Consider the following 21386-nt stretch of genomic DNA (forward strand, 5'->3'; position numbering starts at 1 on the left):
TTCGTTGTATATGGCTCTAAACATGTGGTAAATAGATCACAAATCGCTCTGGGCCAACATTCATCTAGGCTTGCCTGTGTTGTGGAGTGATGGTGGGCGATCCAACCTCGGGAAGTTGAGGAACAAAATTGTGTATAAGTGGTCCACAACATGTTGGAAGACAAGGAATTCCGAGAACTATTTTGATACCAATCCCCAATATAGCTATTCTTTGATCCTGTAGGTCCTTCTGAACATCTTGTCGACATGAGTAAGGTAATAGGTGTACTTGGAGAGGCCTGCTACGCTCCCGATGGGCTGGTAGGGACTTTGCTGGTGGGCAAAAGCTCGAATGCGGCACGCCTGTAAACATTGAATTAGTAATTGGTGGGCTCAAGAAGGTGTCGGGAATGGACCTCACTTCTTCGTGTGTTGCTGGAGACACCACCCGTCTCGCGCTTAGTCTCTTCTCCAAGTCGAGCTTGTTCCGCATGCTCTCCGTACTGCCCACGACACGCAAGCTGAACAAGGTGCTAGCAAGTCCGCTACCGTAGCTAAACATGCCAACGCGCTTGCCCTGCAGCTGATCGCTGTGTACGAGGGTCAAAAGACTACACAGGCCTGAATAGAGGCTACCACAATACATGTTCCCACACTGGGTCGGGACATGGGTAGAGGGGAATACCCGTTGCTTGAAGCGTGTTTGGGACAGGGCCATGAAGGTCTTTTCGATTGTCTTGTCGTTGAGGCTCGACGAAGGGCTTGCTGTTCTTAGCTCTGCAGGGACGGTCTCGAAAAGCTTGTCTTCTGCGTGAGACATGAAGTCGTTGTAAAACAAGCGAGCGTATGACTTAGCCACCAGCTTGCAGGTCGGAGCATGAAAACACATGTAATCGAACTTGTCCGCAGGCAAGTTCTGGCCAAGCTGATGGCCTTCAACGCCGTTGGTCTGCAGAGCCTCTCCGGCTGGGTCGTCTGAAGGTGTAGTTTGGGAACGTTCCAGGTACGCTTTGTAACAAGCATCGAGGGCCTCGGTGTAGCAGTCCAATGACAAGTGGCCATCGACGTAGGGGTACTCGACCGAAAAGTTGGGCTTGTAGAAATCGTGAACGTGGCGGGCATAGGAACCTCGCCTGCCATGCTCGAGAACTAGGGGAGCGCCGGGTCCTACCAGCATGGCCACACAGCCAGCACCGCCAGTCGGCCTCGCGTTGCCCTCTGCGTACAGGGCGATATCGCCCGCAACGACGATGGCGTCTCTGCCGTCCCAGTTGCGGGACTCTACCCAGTTTACGGCGTTAAAGAGCGCGTTTGTCCCGCCGTAGCAAGCGTTGACTGTGTCGATGCCTTCGATGTTTGTGTTGCAGTGTTCGAAAAGCTGCATAAGGACCGACTTGACCGACTTAGACTTATCAATCATCGATTCCGTACCCACCTCAAGCCGGCCGATGGACCGTGGATCAATGTTGTACTTGCGCAGGAGTCCCGACACGGCAGTGAGGGCGATCGAGTTGATGTCTTGGCTGTGATGTTAGCGCTTCGTGTCCGGGGAGAATCTTTCTTTGCCAAGTGATAGCAACTGAAGACTTGCCTTCTCTGTCGTCGCAGAAACTCATTCTCGTCTGTCCCAAACCAATTGTGTATTTGCCTTTGCTGACACCATCGTACCTCTCTAGTTCTGCTTGGTCGACGCACTACCTCGTATTAAATCAGCAAATAAGCTCATTTTGCTGATGTGATTTCATGTTTGTGGTACGGACCTGGGCAGGGAAGTATAGCTCGATGGCTTTGATGCCAACATTTGCAGGCGGTGCCATCGTGTCCGGAATGGTTTAGTGTGTCGACAGGTTTTCGGGCAATGCCAATCCAAAGACTGACTCTAGACAGGTGATGGTTTCAAAAGCACCTTCGGAGAGAGTGTTCATCTGTGCCGGGCTGGTGATTATAATGGAATTGACATGAAGCATAGATTTGCTTCAAGACTCGCCCCAACGTCTACTACATAGTCGTAAGCAAGGCGAGAAGGGTCCATATTCAGTCTGTGAAACTGCCGTAATTCCTGATGACATGGCCGGCATTTGGGTATCTCGTCGCCCTGTATGTTTTGTCAGGTTCGGCTTACCACTCAAAGAATAAGACGTACGTGGGTAAGCCCCGGCTTACATTACGGGTGGATATCATCATGGGTCGTAGGCTGAGATGCGGATTACTCTAGCTTAACCAGGTAATATAAGTACCGCTTGATAACGATAAGTATGTTTAGGGTCAAGGTCTACCTCGACGTGTGCTCTGTACTGGCAATTGAGGCCTTATCGCCCAGGATGTCGCTCCAAGGATTATACCAAGTGCTCCATCGTATTGCCGTTGGCTACCTGCCCCTCGTAGCGGCTGCCGTGGTGATCGCCATTGCGTATAAGCTGAAGAAGCAGTCCGAAACAGAGCGACCTCTGAAAGGCTTCCCGCTCGTTGGCCTGGAAGAGGAGGGCCTGAGCCCAAAGGAAGCATGGATGAAGCATGGCCACAGGGTGATGGCAAAGGGTCTCGCAGCGAACAAGAGCGCCTTTCAAGTCATGACTGGCACGGGTCCAAAGGTGAGACAATACTGTGACTCCTGGAGAAATTGAAGATTGTCAGTGGCGACAGGATATCTCAATGCTTACACCCAAATTCTCTAGATCATGCTACCAAATCGTTTCACCGAAGAGTTTCGAAAAAATGAGATGGCAAATTTGATCCAAAGCCAGACTCGCGATAACTTTGCGGGCTGGCCTGGGTTCGACGGCATGACATTCCTGAGCCAGCATGAGCGAGTCGTCGTAGACGCGGTCCGCATCAACCTCACCCAGTCCATGGGGGCCGTGACGGACTCCTTGGTCGACGAAGCGAGGCTAGCCACTCCGGACGTGTTCGGCAACAACAAAGAGTGGCACACAATCTCCATCAAGTCGTTGACGGGTCACTTCGTCTCCCGTCTCTCGTCGAGGGTTTTCCTAGGGCCAAAACTTTGCCGCGATCCAGAGTGGCTTGCCATCGCACAGAGCCATACCGTCAATCTGTTCCAAGCATCCGTAGCCATGCGCGATGGCCCGAGTCTACGGCGGATCATCTCGGTCTGGTTCAACCCAATGTATAGGCAGCTTCGTAGCCAAGTCCGCGAGGCACGCAGGATCTTGAAGCCCCTCATCGAGAAACGCAAGACGGAAGTGCGAAAGGCGCTTGCGGCGGGAAAGAAGCCGGAGAAGGTGGCGGACTTGATCGGATGGATGGTCGCCCAGGCGCGAGCAAGCGACATTGACTATACTGCAGGCCAACTGGGAATGAGCGTTGTCGGGATCCACACGACGACCGAAGCTCTCGCAGAGGCCCTCGTCGATCTGTGCCAGCACCCAGAGCTGTTCAAGCCCCTGCGGGAGGAGATCGTGCGAGAACTCAAGGACGAGGGCTGGACGCGCACGACGCTGCACAGGATGAGGCTGATGGACAGCTTCCTCAAGGAGTCGCAACGCATGCACCCGGCTTCTGCCGCGTCGGTCAACCGATACCTGTACGCGGACGTCCGACTTTCGGACGGTACGGTGCTCCCCAAGGGATCTCGTGTGTGGATCGCGGGGCGCTTCGACGACCCGGAACTGTACCCTGAACCGGAGAAGCTGGACGCGTACCGCTTCCTCAACCTGCGGTCAAAGAGCGGCAAGTCCAACACTTGGCAGCATACCTCGATGACACCAGAGCATTTGGGTTTTGGCTACGGTGACCACGGGTGTCCGGGGCGGTTCTTCGCGAGTAACGAGTTGAAGATTGCCCTCTGCTTCCTCTTGTTGCACTACGACTGGAAGCTGCCTGATGCCCCGGATAACCCGACCTTTATTCATATCGGTATCGGCAATCTTTTGAGTCCGCTGTGTCGCTTGAGCTATTGCCGGAGGACTGCAGAAATTGAATTGTAATTTCTTGGTCTTTCGTGGGGGTTTGAGACGATGACTCTACAATTCTAGCTACCTATATACTCTTCACAATAGTATTCTATCTCATCTGTGATACTTTTATCAACATACCTATCATTTAGTTCCGTAGGGCAGCTAGTTGAGTAGGCTAAGTGGTTATGAAAGTAGAGCTATGTTAGCTTGTAAGTGTGCTCATAGACTCATTGGATAGTCATTAAGCTACTATGCTCAGAGACGACTAGACTTTCACGTAGCCGTAGCCCCGATCTGCTTTCTTACAATTCTGATAATCTCTTACTATAGCGTTAAGATGGTGCTAGGTAGTGCGCCTGTGACAAGTGAGAATGTGGTTTCTCGTGACAGTTTGTTGTGGTTACAGCAAATAGTCAGCCTTTATCTCTCCTTTTAGCCAGGTTTTTCAGCATATAAAGGCCAAAAACGGTACACGATGTAACATGATTTGTTCTATAAAGAGATAACCTAGATTGAAAATGATAAACAGTCTACATGGTCGAGCTGTCATATCTATCCTCCTATCTTTGCCCGTACTACTCCAGCATCTTGGCCACAATCTTCTCAACCAGGGCCAGAATGGATGTAGCATTGACAATGTCCAGCGTACTCAGCGTAACATCGAGCTTGTTTCGCACCCAGTTGCGCAGCTCGACGCCCGACAGCGAATCGAGCCCGTACGACATGGGCGACTTGCCGGGCTCGACGGCGTCACCTAGTCGCAAGATGCGTGCAAATTGCAAACAAATGACGTCTGTACACGCCTTGGTCAAGGTCGCAATGTCTACGCCCGACTTGTTCAGCGACAGCAGATTCCGAACGCCCTGATCGATATCGTCGCCGCCATCGCCGCCGTCCGAGGCGCCTTTGCGGTCGGCGCCACGGGAGGAGCACAAGTGGCTGAAGCGAGGGTTGAGCGACGTGTCGGACCCGTCCTGCGGGTAGGGGTACGCGATGCCCGTCACGAGCTGAGCGCTGCTCTCCTTATTGAGCGGAGAGTGCCGGTCCTGCTGGAAGACCGAGTAGGTAAAGATGCGGCGCAGCATCCCTTCATAGATGGGGACCCAATGGGCTCTGTTGATCTTGGCGTCCAGTCCCGTCTCGTCTTCTGCCACGTACCCAATGTCCTCGATGAGTCCGAGGTTGACCGAGTTGCCGCACAGGCCCTGGCGCTGTCGCCAGCTAGCAAAGGCATCGAGGAACGTGTTGGCGGCTGCGTAGTTGGCCTGGCCAACCCGACCTGCAACACCCGAGGTACTGGAGAGCATGGTGAAGAAGTCGAGGGGCTGCTTCAACAGCTCCTGGGTCGCATTGTGCAGGTTCCAGGTGCCCTCGACCTTGGCGTAGATGGTATCACGGTACTGGTCCTTGGTCATGGACTCGTAGCTCGTATCCTGCGCATAGAATGTCAGAGCATGTCAAAACGTCTAGGCCAAAGCCGCCGCCAGATTCGAAACTTACATTAAGCGCCATGGCTCCTTGAACGATTCCGCCCAGTCTTGGGAAGGTATTTTGCACCAATCTTCTCACGAACTCGGCGTTTCCAATGTCTCCCTTGGCCTCCGTCACCCGGCATCCGTACGACATGCAGTCCCGCACAACCTTGGCTGACACCTCGTCGCTGATGCCGCTGCGGTTACTGACGACAATGTGCCGAGCGCCGTGCTGCGCCATATGCACAGCCAACGTGCTGCAGAGGCCCTTCAAACCGCCCACGATGAGGTAGGAGACGTCTGGGGATAGCTTCAGCGGCCTGACGGCGGGGCGCGTGGGCACCAAGATCTCCTTGTCGTACTTGTTCGTGATGACAATCTTTCCAAGATGACGTCCCGTCCGTATATAGGCCAGGGCCGCGGGCACATCTTCAAAGGCGTAGGTGGTGACTGGGTGGATCGGTCTGATGTGGCCAGCATTGATGAGAATGAAGAGCTCAGTCAAAAGCCTACACGTTTGGCGTCAGTATGAGGCGGTCATCTTGAGGGCGTAAGCACACGGGATACAGACCTTGCTACTATCGGTTCGTTGAAGTGCTTCGTGTAGGAGAGGTCGACAGCGCGGAACGAACAGTTTCTGTCAAAGGGCTCCATAGCAAGGGTGTTACGGTTGACGATATCCCTCTTGCCGATCTCAACCATTATGCCGCCATCCGCGAGAATTCTCCAAGAGGCATCGAGTAATTCTCCGATCAGAGAGTTGACAATAACATCGACGCCGCGGCCGTTGGTCTCTTGCATAATTTCGCCTGCAAATTTTGTGCTACGAGAGGAGAACATGCGGCTCCTCGGGATGCCGTACTCCCTTTCCAAGAACTGGCGCTTCTCTTCTGTACCTACGGTCACGTAGATCTCGGCCTGTTTATGTCGGGCGAGCTCGATACAGGCGATGCCGATGCCTCCTGTTGCCGAGTGGATGAGGACAGACTGTAGCAATCGTTTAGCACGCGCGGGTTATGAGATAACATTCGGTCCCAAGATCTGGAAACTTACCTGGCCCTCTTGCAAGCTTGCCAAGTGATACAAGGCGTAAAGAGACGTCAAGTACACACACGGAATGGTTGCGGCATCCTCGTAACTCATCGTCTCAGGGATGACGTGGCAGCGATCGATGTGGACGCGGATGCGGTTCGCATGGCTTCCCTGCTTCAGCATGCAAACACGATCGCCGACGCGGAACTTCTTGACCGCCGGGCCGAGTCGCCGGACGACACCGGCGCACTCGTAGCCGAGGCTGTATTCGTTGTCAGGCACGACGCCCATGGTGACGGCGACGTCCTTGAAGTTGACACCGACAGCCATGATCTCTACCTCAATGTGATCCTCCAGAATGGAAGGCTCTTGTGATTCCGTCTCGCACCAGGTCAAGCCCTCGAGGGTTCCCAGTCGCTCGGCCCTGAGCTGGACCTGTACCTCGTTGCCGTGGAAAGACTTTGAGACGACCGGCATGCCTTCCGTCTCTGCGCGTTTGAACTCGTTGACTAGCACATCCGGGACGACCCTTTGGATGTGCAGGATGCCTTCGCGCTCCATCACCTCACTCTCCGTCATCGCTCCTTGGGCCAGCAGCCGGAGCACCTTGTCCAGGGCGGCCTCCATCCCGTGACCCGTGCTGGACTGCACGTCGAGGATGGTAAGGTTGGCGCCCTGGTCTTCTCGACGAGCCACGCGGAATAAACCGTACACGAGGGCGTGATCGGGGTCGGTAGCAGACGACTGCGCTCCCTTGGTGACCCAGAGGACCGGGTTGCCGGAGCTAACCAGAGCCTTGATGGCATCCCACTGGTCTTGATTGGCGTGTCGAAGTAGCGGGCTCGTCAGTTCGTCCAGCACCAGAGCAATTTCGTCTTTTGCGAGCGGTTGAAACGGAGCTGTACGCTCCTCTACGAGCCATCCTGCCGATTCGAGGCTTGACCGAAGCGAGGCCGTCAGAGCCGAATCGCCGCCACCGCTCAGGCGAGGGACCACGATTGTCCGCGGTGTGGTGGACTTGTTGCCCAGGAAGGACCCGATCGACGACAAGAGATAGGCAGAGCGTCCATCTTGAGTCATGTCCCCGAGCTCGATGGAAGCCGCGGTGCTGTCGATCTTGAGGGCTTCATGGTCCAGGATGGCCGAGTCGATGGAGCTGGACCCTTTTCCGTCGTCCGACCCGGAAGATCGCAAAGGCGTAGCCGCCGACCCCGTCTGTGAGGTTGCGGAGCTGGTGACATGCTCAAATTCCTCGGACTCGTCTGTGATCTCAGCCTGCTCCGCGACCGCCTGGTTCTCCTCACTTCCACGCACCACAAGCGTGCAGGCGTCGGTCGACAAAAGGGGCAGAACGATGCGCAAGACATCATCCGCCACAGACGTCTTTGAAAGCTTGACCAAGGCCAGGTCGTAGGGCTCCGGAGACTCGAGGCCGAGGTCCTGTTCCTCCAAGCGCATGAGGGAGAAGCCGCTGTCTTCCTTGCCCTCGTGCTTGGCGGAAACGCTTGCCAGAGGCTTGCTGCTTGACGCAACAAAGTCGTACCGGGCGTAAGCTTGTCTGTAGGCCGCGTTTTCTGCATCAAACCACAGGCACGAAGTGTCTTCTTCGTCGAGATGGACTTCCAAGACTCTCAGGGCAGGCTTCTTGTAAGCCACGAGGTCGATTATCCTGTTGAGTCGATCGCCCGACGTGGCCGGGTCAAGATGCAGCAACTGGTCCTGCGTCAGAAGGGAGACATCCGGAACCCAAGTGACTTGGTCAAAGACGTGGGGATCCGGAGTCGGAGGCACGTCTAGCTTGATATAGTGAAGACCTGTGATGCGAACCATCAACGCACCGCTCTGGGAATCGACAACAGAGCTGCTAGCAACCCAGCTCTTGTCTTGGTCTGGTCGGCCTCGTCCCGAGTAGACTGATGTTGCCTCGGCAAGGGCATTGTTGAGTTGCTTCGGCACCTTGTTAATGACGACCTCGTCTACGATTGTGGGAATCATGACATCCCGGACGTTGACGATCTCTCCCTCCATATTTGCCGGGATGGGCGTCTGGAAGCAGCCGTCCAGAGCAGCCGGATGGACTGGGTAGTAAGACTGAGGCGAGTACGCCGAGGCCGGTGGCTCCATCGTGAGCAGCACCCGACACGCACGCACGCCGCTGGTGGATTCGACTTGGAGCATTCGCTTGAAGACGGGCCCAAAGCCCATGCCGATATCCCGGGTGGCCTTGTACCAGCGCTCCACCGGTGCGGTGGACTTGGGGGGTGTGAGGTTCTGCGCGACATCGTCGACGGCGTCTTGGGTTCGGACTAGTCCGAAACAGTGTTCCGCCGTCACGTCCTCCTCCGAGGTAGACGAGATGCGGAACTCGTGCCAGTCATCGCTGCCGGGGACCTTGTTCAGCGTCACCATCATGCGAACGTCCTTGTCCTCCTCGACCACCATGGCCCGCTGGAAGCGCACGTTGCGGAAACAGTAGCAGAGCTCGTTGGGGGTCGCAGGACACTCCTTGGGGTCGATAGCTCGTAATTTCTGGAAGAGGGCCTCTACGGCTATTGTCAGGTAGCCGGCCGCGGGCATAATGGCATCGCCCCCCATCTTGTGCTGCATGATCCACGGCACATTGCTAGCGTTGAGGCGGTTGCGCCAGACGGGAGTGTGCCAGGGAGCGCCGAGCACTTTGCTACCCAGGAGGTCGTGGACGGGGAACTTTCTGAACCGCCAGTCCTTGCTGGCGGCGCTTTCGTGCCAGTACTTGACGTCGTGGTTCCACGTGTAGTTGGGTAGGTCGACGACTGTGCGTACCTTCTTGTCGTTGTACCGGTTGACGAGGGCCAGGTCGACGTCGCCACCTGTAGCGAAGAGATGGCCGGCGACGTCGAATAACGACTTGCTGGCGTTGGCACCACGACTCCAAGCGGTGCAGTACGATACGTTCCCGGCGTTGGCCAGGGACTTGAGTAGCTGCGAAACGGGACCGGCCAGAGCACCGGCTGGGCCGATCTCGATCAGCATATCCGGAGAGTCTTGCTTGAGCATCTCCTCCAGCGCGGCGTCAAAACGGACGGGAGAGATCATGTTGTTCTTCCAGTACGTCGACCCTGTCGTCATCTCGTTCTTCAGACCGGTGACCGAGGAGAACATTGCGATGCCGGACTGAGAGCCGTCTTCACGCCCGAATTCCTGGTCCTTGTCGAGGAGCTTCTGATACCCTTCGGCGGCGGCGGCCATGAACGGGGTATGATAAGCCATGTCGACCAACAAGGCCCTCGCGAAGTATCCCGCTGCCTTGACCTCCTCGCTGATACTATCGAGCGCGGAGAGCCTGCCTGAGATGGTGAGACTGCTGGGGCTGTTGTAGCATGCGATAAACGCATCGCCGCGATGCTTCTCCAGGAATGGTGCCGCCGCCTCGGCGCCGAGACCGAGGGCGAGCATGCCAACGTCTCGCTCCATCTGGTCGCTGATGTTCTTCGCCGCCTGGCCGCGATAGAAGGCGCACTTGATGCAATCGCTGCGCGACATCCAGCCGGCAGCATAGGCAGCGGCGCCTTCTCCGGATGAATGGCCGAGGACAGAGCTCGGCTTGATTCCCCAGGACCTGAGGACATCCACGAGACACATTTGAAGCGCAGCTACGAGCGGCTGCGCCATGTCCGGCTGGCGCACATGTTCGGCGGAGCGGGGTTCCATCAGCTCGGATACGAGAGACCACTCGGGCGGGTTGGGAAGGGACTGAAGAATCTTGTCCATGTCTTCCAGCGTGGTACGGATCCACGGAACAGCATCCACCAGAGCCTTACCCATTCGAGGCCACTGGGCTCCTTGGCCGGTAAACAGAAACCCAACCTTGGGTGTCTTGGGGCTCTTCTTGGCCGTGGTGAAGAGGTTCTCGTAAATATCTGTCGTTTTGGTGGATACAAAGGCTCGGTGGAACAATCGCGAACGGCGCTCGGATAGCGTATACGCCAAGTCCGCGAGATCGACCTTGACGTTGGGGTTGATGAGATGGGCGCAGAAGGCTCGGATGTTTGCAGCGAGGCTGGCGCTATCGTTTGCCGACAAGACGAGGGTATACGTCTGTTTCGCTTTGTCGTCGTCGTCGTCGTCGTCGTCCAGCGTAAAGTCTCCGTCCTTGTCGCGGTATGAGTATACGTGGTTCGAACAATCCTCTGCCCTGGCCGCCTCGACTATAGCATGCGCGTTGGAGCCACCGATGCCAAAAGAGTTGACAGAGGCTCTCCGTAGAGCATCGGTGGGCCACGGGATTAACGTTCTCGTGGCCTTCATCTTGTTCCCAACAAAGTCAACTATAAATTATCCACGTCAGTTCATACGCACTCCGATTCAGATCAACACAAGTCGTGCCGACTCACTCTTGGGGCTGGGGTTGATGAACGTGGGATTGCCTGGAATGACGCCGTTCTCGATGGCGAGGACCGCCTTCATTAGACCCGTCAAGCCGGCGGCCGGCTCCGAGTGGCCGACGTTGCTCTTGACAGATCCAATGATGAGTGGATTCTCGGCAGAACGGCTCGCCGAGAATACGGACGCGGCTCCCTGACTCTCGGCGGCGTCGCCTGCTTGGGTTGCTGTTCCGTGGAACTCGAAAAAGGCTGTTTTGTTGAAGTCGGTGATGCCAGCATTGGCGTAGGCGGCCCGAATGGCCATCGCCTGAGCGTCCGCGCTTGGGCTGGCGATGCCCATCGTCCTTCCGTTATGGTTCGAGGACGTACCGAGCACCACGGCACGGATGGGATCCCTATCGCGAACGGCATCCGACAGCCTCTTAATAATGACGGTGTTTACCGCCTCGGCCTTGACGTAGCCGTCGGCCGCGGCATCGAACGTGTGGCACAAGGCCGTGAGCGAGTGTGCTCCCCCGACGCCGCCGGCATCGATTAGGTGCTCCGGGCTCATATAGACGTTGGCAGCGGCCACAATGCCCGTGTCGATCGAGCGCGCCCGCAGAGCCTGGCAGGCCAGATCTAGGCCGACCAAGCTGCTGGAGCAAGCCGTATCGAGTGTGACGCTGGGTCCGTGGATGTTGAGGAAGTGACTTATGCGGTTGGCGAGAATGGTGCGCGCGATCCCCAACCCGTGTCCTGGTGACCGGTCTTCCGGGTCTCGGGCACCCATGTCGCCATAGTCCGAGGCGTAATTCCCGACGTAGCAGCCGACGGATTGGCCATTCACCTTGTCCAGCGGGATGCCCGCGTTCTCCAAGCCCTCGTAGACCACTTCGAGCATCTGCCGCTGCGCGGGATCCATGGCCGTGGCCTCGGTCGCCGACAGCTCAAAGAATTTAGCGTCAAAGTCTGCCAGATCAATGTCTTTGAGGAACATGCCACCCGGCTGGCGCATCGTCCTCGGCTTCAGAGACCCGTCGTAGTGAGCCGCATGGTTGAACCTCGACTCGGGCACCTTGTTGTACGCGATCTCGCCTCGTTTCAAAAACTCCCAGAACTGTGGGGGTGAGTAGTTACCACCGGGGAGGCGGCATGCGAAGCCTACAATGGCGATAGGCTCCCGGCTGTCATATGTTGGTTCAGACATGTTGTGAAATGTGCACTCAAAGTATAGAAAGTGGATGAAGTGAATGGTACGGACAGACACAGGATGGGCCCGTCTTCAATTATAGGTCCGAAACAGCATAATGACTCTTTTCAACTCTGGTACTGATGACCAGTCAATGGCTCCGCGGCTAAACCATGGAACCAACGGCTCAGGTGAACTGTCAACAACCAGTTGACGCTGACATGGTGCAGATAATCATGCTGCCATGTTTTTTTTTGACACCGTTGAAGCAGCATCCGGACAACACCCAGTCACAAGTAGACTTCACAGAAAGGGTCTGGCAAAGAGTAAAGTAAGCACAGATGGGCCCGTAAGCCGTGCTCTTGACCCTCTTTTCCGTGCTGCATAATAATGCATAATGATAGTCACTTGCGTATTACTTGGTGCTTATTCTGTCTGGCCTCTCACGTTTAATACATCAAACGGGCATCTTACTGGCTGACATTTCAACTTACGTTATTACGCCGCAATACATTTCTGTATGGCCTTATATTGTACGGTAATCCGTAGCGACTTACACTTTACCACTTTACTCAAGCCAGAAAGATCAGGTACCACGAAAACCCTTAAATTTAAAATAGTACAACGGATTCCGGCGACAAATGAAAGTATAGAATAGGCCATAGTTAGATTCATCAGAGAAACATGCTACATTTGTTGATGCCTTGTTTCCGTATGCTCAAGATTTGTAGACTATGCCAGAAACGAAAGACAAAAGGCATGCATACAAATATCGTGTTTTCATCATTCTTACCATTCATAGGCTAAAATAAGGTAGATAAGAAGCTGTGTATTGGACCTGGTTCAATGGATCGTGGTATCTGTCTGGCTACCTTGGATTGGTTTGTCTCAACATCCGTCAATCTGATCCGTACTATGCATCTAAAACCAACAGACTATTCTTTATCCCACAAGCCTACACTCCTCTCAGGCAAGGCTGCCTCTATTTTTTAACGCTATACCACCCCATTCCCCAGCCTGAGAAAATCATGGCAGTGTAGGCAGCTGCGGCGAGATGGAACTCTCGCGTGAAGCTCAAATTGTAAGCCTCTATAACGCCGGCCAGCTCCTCGGGCCGAACCACGTCTCGTAGGCCAGCAGCACCGGCATCGATTACCGTCTGTATATCGACCGTGGGTGCGAATGTCTTCAACCCGTCTACAAGACTGTAGCTGAAAATGACCTGAGCGAATGTGAGGAACACGGAACCCCCAAACGATTGACAGAATGCCACCAGTGACATGCCCAGTGGCGTTTGTTCGGGCGAGAGGGCACTCTGGGTTGCCACCATTGGCTGAAGAGAAAGAGAACGGTCAGTTCCGGCCAACGAGGTCAACGTTTGCCAAGATAATCACCTACCATGATGGAACCACACCCTCGCCCAACACCAGCAATGATCTGGTAGCCGATCCAGACGGCCGGGCTGGTGTCGGGCCTAAGAGCCGATATCAAGCCCGACCCGACGAGTCCGAGAATGCCGCTCGCGATGACCCACGGAAGATAGTATCCCATCTTCCCGACTACGCAAATTCAGCAACGACAGCACTACCTCGGAGTTTTGAGGACAGCTTACCTAAGACACCGGATATCGCGGCCAAGAGCATCTGGCTTCCAATACCTGGAGAGTTGTACACGCCGCTTGAGAGCGGAGACGAACCTCGCACCGCTTGGAAGTAGATTGGCAGGTAGTACAAGTAGATGAGCGCGCAACCCTGCATGAGAAACATGGTCAAACAAGAAGCCCAAACGACGCGCTTTCGTAGCACCGAATAAGGGAACATGGCATTCTCGCCCACGAACTTCTCCCACGCAGAAAACACGGCAAATAGACCGCCGGAGGCGCATAGCATTCCCGTGATGACGGGGTTCGACCACGCATACACGCTCCCGCCCCACTGCAGGGCCATGAAAAGCGTGACTGTCAAGGCGGAGAACAGGACGAAGCCAATTGGGTCAAGGCTTAAGAAAACCGACAATGCGGTTGTGTTCTTTGCTGCGGTACGGACGAAGCCGTCCGGAATGGTAATGCTGGATAGGATCACGGCCGAGATGGCCCCGATTGGCAGGTTGATGTAAAAGCCTGAAGCATTTATATGTCAACTCGTGTCGAGCAAGTTTTAGAAGACACTGTGACTCACACCATCGCCATCCCGCGTATTGCGTGAGAAAGCCACCGATCAATGGACCGCCAATCATTCCGAGTTGGCCAACTGGTGTAACGAGCGTCAGCCTGGAGGTAGTTATAAAAGCCCACATCCTCCTTTCTTGTAGAGAGAAGACTTACTCAGCATCATAAACCCAATGAGTGCTGAATTAATTGTCAGCTTCCTCGACGTCTCCAATGTGTTACTCATTCGACTGTGCCTACCTGGACGTTTATGCATCGGAGTAATAGCAGCGATGATGTTGAGTGCCCCGTTCAGTAAACCCGAAGCCCCGAGGCCTGCTATGGCTCGTGCGAGAATGAAAAGTCTCGAGTTCGGTGCCACGCCGCACAATAGCGAACCCAACTCGAAAACTCCGAGGAAAGCGAGGAATGGGTGCTATTCCACGGGTTATAAGACGTTGATAGCCAATCAAGCTTCGTTCCGCTGACTTACCTTCAGACCAAAGCCCAGGTACAGCTTACCCGTCAATGGTTGCATCGTGGAACTGTTAAGACTCCATCGTTAGATATTCGGTCCCGGCTCCTAATGGAAACACACTGACCTTGCCAACAGGTAAGCGCTACCGAACCAACCAATGTCTCTCAGGGAATGGAACTCGGTCGTGATTTCGGGGATAGCCTGATGTGTTTGTCAGTCAGGTATGGGATAATGTGTCGAGCGGTCCTCTACCCACAGTTGGAAGGATAGACATGTCCAGCATGACCAGAAAAGAGGTCAGGGTCAAGGCGGCAACGACCAAGATAAACTTAGCATCTGTGATGGCATAGGCTTTTGTTCCATCGTCACATTGAGGAACTTCTTGGCTGTGATTTGGAGGGCGGTCTTCCATATCGGAATATGGCGCAAGGAGTTCGTCGTTTTGACTGACGTCCTCTGAGTCGCGGCTATCCTGTGAAGCAGGCGATACAACGGGCTGATTCGCCATTGCGGAGAGCTCGTAATTGTCTGGATGGTATTTCGTAGAAGTTAGTGGGGGTTGTCGTACATCTACGGTCACTCGATACAGAGCTTGTAGTCGTATGGATGTTTGCTTGTATGAGACAGTCGCGGCGTTGTGAGAGAAAAGTGATCGGGAGCTTTTACTCTGTGGACTATTGCTTTGTAAGAGACTGTATTACCGCCACCTTCATTACATAAGGGACAACAGAGTAGCAATGGAGCTTCGACCAGGATCTCAGCCAGTCTAGATCTTCCCCAGCCTATCGCTCGCTTACATTTTGACGGCGTGCGTGTTCCAGAAGCAAAGGGCGGGCGTAAGCCAACATTACCGTTCAGCTTACGGGTGCGTACATAAGTGATTATGTCCCAAACCAAGCTCAGGAGATAAGCCTGCAATCTAGTTCCCGTCATCCGAGAACATGATGGCATAAGGGTTTTATAGCGTTTATAGTCACTCATATAACAGTCGGTATCAGGGGGGCGTTGCAGAAGTATATTTGCCTTTCAGTCTTGTTAGTAGTCCGCGAAACCTGTAATTCCATTCCCCGTGCAGGCAGTAAAGGCAACTTGAAGATCAACATCACCAGGAGTCAAGATACACCCTGCATTGGTGACCATTCCTCAGCGCACTTCCGCTCACACGACCACAGGAAGCTACATACGCAATAACAATGATGGAAAGGTCCATTGCCGTCGTGGGTCCCCATTTCGACCTCAAACTGTCGCATTGGGATCGGACTTACCCGCCAACCCACTCGAAACGAATTCTTGTCTTTGCCCTCGCTGAGAACGCAGACAAGGAGCAAATCGTGGACCAGCTTCACGTTGCACTGCACCACACCGTGCAGCAGGTGCCCTTTCTAGCAGGATCGGTGGTGCCCAACTCGGATGAAGAGGGCGATCGACCTTGGCTACGAAACATATCACCAAACGGTCGTGCATATCTTGACGTGAAAGACCTTTCCGACCGCATCTCCTACGCCGATCTCGCCCAGTCAGACTTTGACCAGACGCTGTTTGACGCCGACCAGCTGTGCTCTCTGCCTCAGGTCATCTACATTCAGCAAGAACCCGTCGACGTCTGCCGATTCCGTGTCAACTTCATCCAGGGTGGCGTCATTCTCGTCATACAGATTCTGCACACGGTGGTCGACGGCAGTGGAGTAACCGAGTGCCTGAAGCGCTTCGCAGACCACTTTCGCAAAGCCCAGGCGGGCCAACTCGGGCATCCCTTGGAGACGGCGACAGGGAAGTATGTCTCGGACCGCACCGCTTTGGTCTCGGGTGGCGGCAGAGTCGGAGCAATAGAGAACCATCCAGCCTTCACGACGTCTGCATTCGCCCACGGCAACATAAAAGGGGTCGAGCAAGCCTGTAGGACGTTCCGCATCAGTCGCGAGGCTCTGGCGGACCTGAAGAAGGCCGCGTCTCCCGAGTTCCCGCGTCACGGCGACGACTGGATCTCCACTGGCGACGCGCTTGCTGCGCTTATATGGCGAAGTATCCTAGTCGCGAGACACAGATCGGGCGCCCTCTCTGCCGACGCCGTCGCCAAGTTTGGTCAGCCAGTCGATTGCAGGAAGCTTCTCGGGTTGCCCCAGCCGTATTACGGGAACGCTTTCTACATCATGCGGACCGACATGCCGTTCGACGCGCTTAGCGATCCGCGGACCGGCCTCCGCACCGCTGCCAGTCTTCTGCGTGCGGATGTGAAGGCGGTGACGGCCGACAGGATCCGAGATCTCGTGGCCCTGATGGAGAGAATCAGATTGGAGAGCCACACCCGCCTGAGCTTCCAAGAAGATCTGGGCTCGTCCGCCATCGTGTATACGAGCCATTTCAAGTTCAACATCTACGACATGGATTTCGGACCGGCATTCGGAGACGGCCGCGTCAAGGCTTTCCGCCATCCGGAACGCGGCACCATTGTGGGAGCGGTCATTGTGATGCCCATGTGTCCGGACGGCTCGTGCGAGTTCACAATCACCGAGTCAGTCGACACTCTTGGGTGTCTTGAGACCGATGCTCTGTGGACTCGTTACACTGGCAAGCAGAACGGATCCAAGATGGCGAATAAATCCTTATGACTCCCAACGCGGCGGGCCGTGTCGGATGTCACCAACGCAGAGGCGGCTCAATTCAGACCTAACGGCACCACCGATGGCTCCGTTCATGGCCGCACCGTATTAGCTCGAACAAATGGCGTGACAGCGGTGGCAATGAAGCAAGTGTCCTCTCGGGCCTGTCGCGCCATCCTTTCCAGCAGCGTCGACGCACCGCATATCGGGAAAGTTTCCATCATTGAGCTAAATAATCCCAAGACGAGGAACGCAATCTCATGGGAAATGCTGAACGAATTGGACAGGGAGCTGGATCGCGTCTACGCCATGGCAAGTAGGAGTGAAGTGAGGGCTGTCGTCATCGCGAGCACACACGACAAGGTTTTTTGCGCCGGAGCAGATCTCAAAGAGCGGCAGAACATGACCCACGACGAGGCTCAGCAATTCTTGACTGAGCTCCGGCGCGTCTTCTCCAAGCTAGAGGGACTGCCGGTCCCGTCCATTGCTTGCGTGTCTGGTCTGGCGCTCGGCGGCGGCCTGGAGCTCGCTTTGTGCTGCCATCTCCGAGTCTTCTCCGGCAACGCCGTCGTCGGCTTGCCGGAAACCAGACTCGCCATCATCCCCGGCGCCGGCGGGACATACCGACTACCACGGGTGGTCGGCCCGTCCCACGCCCTCGATATGATTCTCACCGGCCGCCGGGTGTCGGCCGTGGAGGCAGCGCGTATGGGCTTGTGCAACCGTCTTGTCTTCTCTGGCGAAAGCGACTGTGCCGATCTAGACGTCGTCAGAAAGCTTACACTCGCGACCGCCCTGTCGTTGGCCCGAGACATTAGCGCGGGAGGACCCATCGCCATCCGCGCCGCGTTGACCGCGCTGGCGGTGCCCCACGAAGAAGCTGAAAATGACGCGTATGCCACCGTCTTGGGGACCTGTGACCGTCTCGCGGCCTTGCATGCTTTCCAGACAAAAGGTTCTCCGCAATATCTTGGAGTATAAAGATACCGTGGCCGATGGCAGCGGTTTTTGATATTCTCCAGGCAGATGGCTTCTGCCTTGGACGACGAGCAGATATGAGACCAATGCTTGCTACTCTTATCTTAGCCTTTTTCCTGTTTTCTTCTTTCTATCTTTGATGTCTCTCGAGACTCTCCATCCACGGGTAACAATCATAGGTCATCTCTCAATATTTCTATGCAAATAATGTCGCAGTGTCTTCGTATTCATCACAGAGTTTTATGTGAGCTTCATCTTGGACTCTATTACTCTGACACCACCTGGGATATGTCTATATACGGATTGGCAGAGGGCAATCTCACGCATATATATATCCAATCCAAACTGTTTTTCCTTGTTTTTTTAACCCCTCACCCCCCAAAGACAGTTGAAATCTCTGTTTGGAATAGGGAGTGTGTCACAAGGGAACCCTATGCATATACAAGGCATAAATGTTATATCAGTGGTATTCCCACTTGGGGACCTACTCCTGTTGCAGAAGACAAGAACTATGAGACTAACAAGAATTTTACTTTGCAGATTATAATGGATATCTAATGTGCGATAGCGCAACTGGCCGAAATGGGCAAAGCCAACGTCAGCTGAACCCCATATTCTCCATATAGGCGCATCAATAACCCACCCCGCGGAGTTATTTGAGCGGCTGGTAGCGAAGGCCCGGAAACTAGTGCTGACTGGTGATCTCCTGAAACCCTAAAGCCTGGACTCTTAGCTCAGGGTCGCGAATAGACCAGTCACAGTTTTCGTCGTGTAGCCCTGCGGCTCCTTGATGCGTCGGTTGGTGGGTAAACGTCGCTCATCGCCAGGATAATTACACAATTCACCAATCAGGACAAAGGTACACTAACGACCCCTCACTTCCTTAACGACCTCCACGCTCCTTTACTGTGCATTAGGTGACTGCAGGAGGATAACAGGATACGACATCTGTACAGGGTGGCAGGGCTAAGCAAAATACCCCTACGATGTTATCCCCATAGCTGACATCATGATAGAGGGGGAATATTCACCAAAAGTGAAGTTCTGTAGCAAGGGGGTGAACATTAGTTACCTGGCAGGGGTATTTTACTGCGGCCTCATACCATAGTATAATGCATCACATATTACATCACTATCCTCTAGGTTTCCGACCCTATTGGTAGTGGCTGCACGTCGCAACGAGGAATACATCGTATAAGCGCCAATTGGCATATGCCCACCAGCAGGCCCCAGCAGACCCTAGGAGAACCCCAATCTAGATCCGTAGTTCGTCATCTAGATAAGGGATAAAGCCACGCCTATATACCTGATGTCACCTAGCCGAGTGGCCCTGTTGTTAACGTCTTCACCCTGATGCCAGCCCAACTTTAACACCAAGGCCATAGAAGGTTATTCTATTTCTTGTTCTAGGTTGAGAAGACGTCTCAATGACGGCGACAACAAAAACGGTACGAACATGTCACCAGCTTAGCAGTAAGCAATAGACCAATATCCGTGATACTGCTAGCTATGTATGAAGCTGCTGCCTGGTGGATATATAGATACCCAGGTATAGCGCACGAAATGTGGATATTCTGCAAGAGCTGTCAGATTAGCAGGACAATGCAACGTCAGTCTTACATGCATAGGCCCGCGCATACAGAGTAGCGAGTCCTGCCGGGGAACTAGGCAGGATATCAACAACCCATGTGCATTGGGTTCAATCGTTCATCATGCCTTACCTTGGCTAATACTTACTTGATCCGAACCATAAAGATCTGTTGATCGAGTAATCCTTTCCACGCAAGCGCTCACGTCCGTCACGGAGTGGCGAGATCTGGCAAGGCAATATTTGGGCTAAAGGGCCTATACGGGCGGGCGGCTGCTCTAGGAACTGGTGGCCGAGGTCCGTATGCAAAGCGGTCTCAGGTACACCACGAAGCCATACACTATTATCAAAGGTGCAAACATACACAACAGGCTACAAGGCCAGATGTAAGATACAGCAACAGCACAATACAAGATTTCTGGGTCAAACACCATATCAAAGAATCTCGTAACGAACCCTCTCCATTCAAGGCGGGTAATCCAACGCGTAGGGTCAGTAACGAACGGTCGGCTGGAGGGCTGCAGTATCAACTAACACGACACTTCTTAACCCATTACGGTTGACTTGGCAAAGTGGGTCCGTCAGCAATCAATGATACATATTCACGGGAGCGGCCGCTTGCCAAGTGCTCATCGTGGCACCCTACATAACATGCTGCTAAGCTCTTTTAATGTCTTGGCTCCCTGTGCGGCTGTTTGATTTGACTTCTTTAGACAACGCCATGTCTCAACGAAACACAGGCAGCTCGCTTACCGAACGTCGGCGGGAGCAGAACCGAATCGCGCAGCGTAAGTTTCGAGGTGAGTTGTTGTTCCGACAAAGATAGTTACAGCTGGCCTGCCGCCACATTGACTGATGACGAGGAACCTGCAGAGCGGCATCGGACGGGAGAAGCGGACCGACAGGCCAACACCCAACCACCACATAAAGGTAGAACCCGTGGTGATGCGGCGTCAGCTTCACCGAACTTGTCGGGCTCCACAGTGACGGCGGCCGATGCGGACACCGACCTCGCGATCCCGCAGAGCACAAATTTGTTCTCCACAGACGATACAATACACTTTGGAAGCTTGGAAGACGTCAGCCTGCCAGACATGCAATGCGCCCTTGGGACGGCGGTACTAGGGTTGAATGAGACCAACGTCGACTACTTCGAGCATGACGACTTCGTGGTATCCCCCGGACACCAACCTGTCGAGTTGAATGGCAAATCGGCCGAGTCCGAGCACCCCCTCCACATGGCGGTGCTGCAAGGCTCCCGAAAGATTGTTCATCTGCTCCTGAAGCATGGAGCCAACTGCAACGCCAAGGATGGCCGGGGTCTAACGCCCCTGATCCATGCCATCATCAAGGAACAAGAAGACATTGTGGATATGCTGCTCTCCCATGGTGCTCAGATTCAATTGGTCGACAATCACTTCCAACGGTCTCCAGTTCACTGGACAGTGCTGAAGCGTCAAGACCGCCTCTTGAAGGTCGTGATGAAGCATTGTCAGCAAAATGTGGACATTATCAACGCTTACGATATCGAAGGGAAGACGCCGTTACATATCGCTATAAACCTAGGATGGGATGCGGCAGTGGAGATGCTGCTGGACGCCGGAGCCGACGTAAGCGCACCAACCAAGCCTTTGGGGGACGGTAATTAGGGCTAGTAGCGT

At 54.4% G+C, this 21386-nt stretch overlaps 7 protein-coding genes across 7 annotated transcripts; 4 read left to right on the forward strand and 3 right to left on the reverse strand.

The window, feature by feature from the left end:
• Nucleotides 1–204: 204 nt before the first annotated feature.
• On the reverse strand, nt 205–1796 carry GLRG_10535 (hydroxymethylglutaryl-CoA synthase; the record flags this gene model as incomplete). The annotated part of the gene is made up of 4 exons (XM_008101220.1): nt 205–342; nt 401–1497; nt 1571–1673; nt 1740–1796. The coding sequence occupies 4 exons, from the start codon at nt 1794–1796 to the stop codon at nt 205–207; spliced, it is 1395 nt and encodes a 464-aa protein (XP_008099411.1).
• A 504-nt stretch (nt 1797–2300) lies between these two features.
• Nucleotides 2301–3926, forward strand: GLRG_10536 (cytochrome P450 monooxygenase; the record flags this gene model as incomplete). The annotated part of the gene is made up of 2 exons (XM_008101221.1): nt 2301–2570; nt 2655–3926. The coding sequence occupies 2 exons, from the start codon at nt 2301–2303 to the stop codon at nt 3924–3926; spliced, it is 1542 nt and encodes a 513-aa protein (XP_008099412.1).
• A 545-nt stretch (nt 3927–4471) lies between these two features.
• GLRG_10537 (beta-ketoacyl synthase domain-containing protein) lies at nt 4472–11953 on the reverse strand (the record flags this gene model as incomplete). The annotated part of the gene is made up of 5 exons (XM_008101222.1): nt 4472–5329; nt 5397–5877; nt 5940–6355; nt 6422–10707; nt 10774–11953. 5 exons carry the CDS (start codon nt 11951–11953, stop codon nt 4472–4474), a joined length of 7221 nt encoding a protein of 2406 aa, XP_008099413.1.
• Nucleotides 11954–12917: 964 nt separating this feature from the next.
• On the reverse strand, nt 12918–15067 carry GLRG_10538 (major facilitator superfamily transporter; the record flags this gene model as incomplete). Its single annotated transcript, XM_008101223.1, has 9 exons — nt 12918–13268; nt 13334–13494; nt 13548–14054; nt 14113–14184; nt 14259–14282; nt 14343–14517; nt 14575–14626; nt 14684–14760; nt 14816–15067. The coding sequence occupies 9 exons, from the start codon at nt 15065–15067 to the stop codon at nt 12918–12920; spliced, it is 1671 nt and encodes a 556-aa protein (XP_008099414.1).
• Nucleotides 15068–15752: 685 nt separating this feature from the next.
• GLRG_10539 (transferase) lies at nt 15753–17168 on the forward strand (the record flags this gene model as incomplete). Its single annotated transcript, XM_008101224.1, has 1 exon — nt 15753–17168. One exon carries the CDS (start codon nt 15753–15755, stop codon nt 17166–17168), a length of 1416 nt encoding a protein of 471 aa, XP_008099415.1.
• Nucleotides 17169–17300: 132 nt separating this feature from the next.
• On the forward strand, nt 17301–18140 carry GLRG_10540 (enoyl-CoA hydratase/isomerase; the record flags this gene model as incomplete). The annotated part of the gene is made up of 1 exon (XM_008101225.1): nt 17301–18140. The coding sequence occupies one exon, from the start codon at nt 17301–17303 to the stop codon at nt 18138–18140; it is 840 nt and encodes a 279-aa protein (XP_008099416.1).
• Nucleotides 18141–20819: 2679 nt separating this feature from the next.
• GLRG_10541 (uncharacterized protein) lies at nt 20820–21374 on the forward strand (the record flags this gene model as incomplete). The annotated part of the gene is made up of 1 exon (XM_008101226.1): nt 20820–21374. The coding sequence occupies one exon, from the start codon at nt 20820–20822 to the stop codon at nt 21372–21374; it is 555 nt and encodes a 184-aa protein (XP_008099417.1).
• Nucleotides 21375–21386: the final 12 nt, after the last annotated feature.

This window comes from Colletotrichum graminicola (genome assembly GCF_000149035.1).
Source record: "Colletotrichum graminicola M1.001 genomic scaffold supercont1.62, whole genome shotgun sequence".
Lineage (NCBI taxonomy): Eukaryota > Fungi > Ascomycota > Sordariomycetes > Glomerellales > Glomerellaceae > Colletotrichum > Colletotrichum graminicola.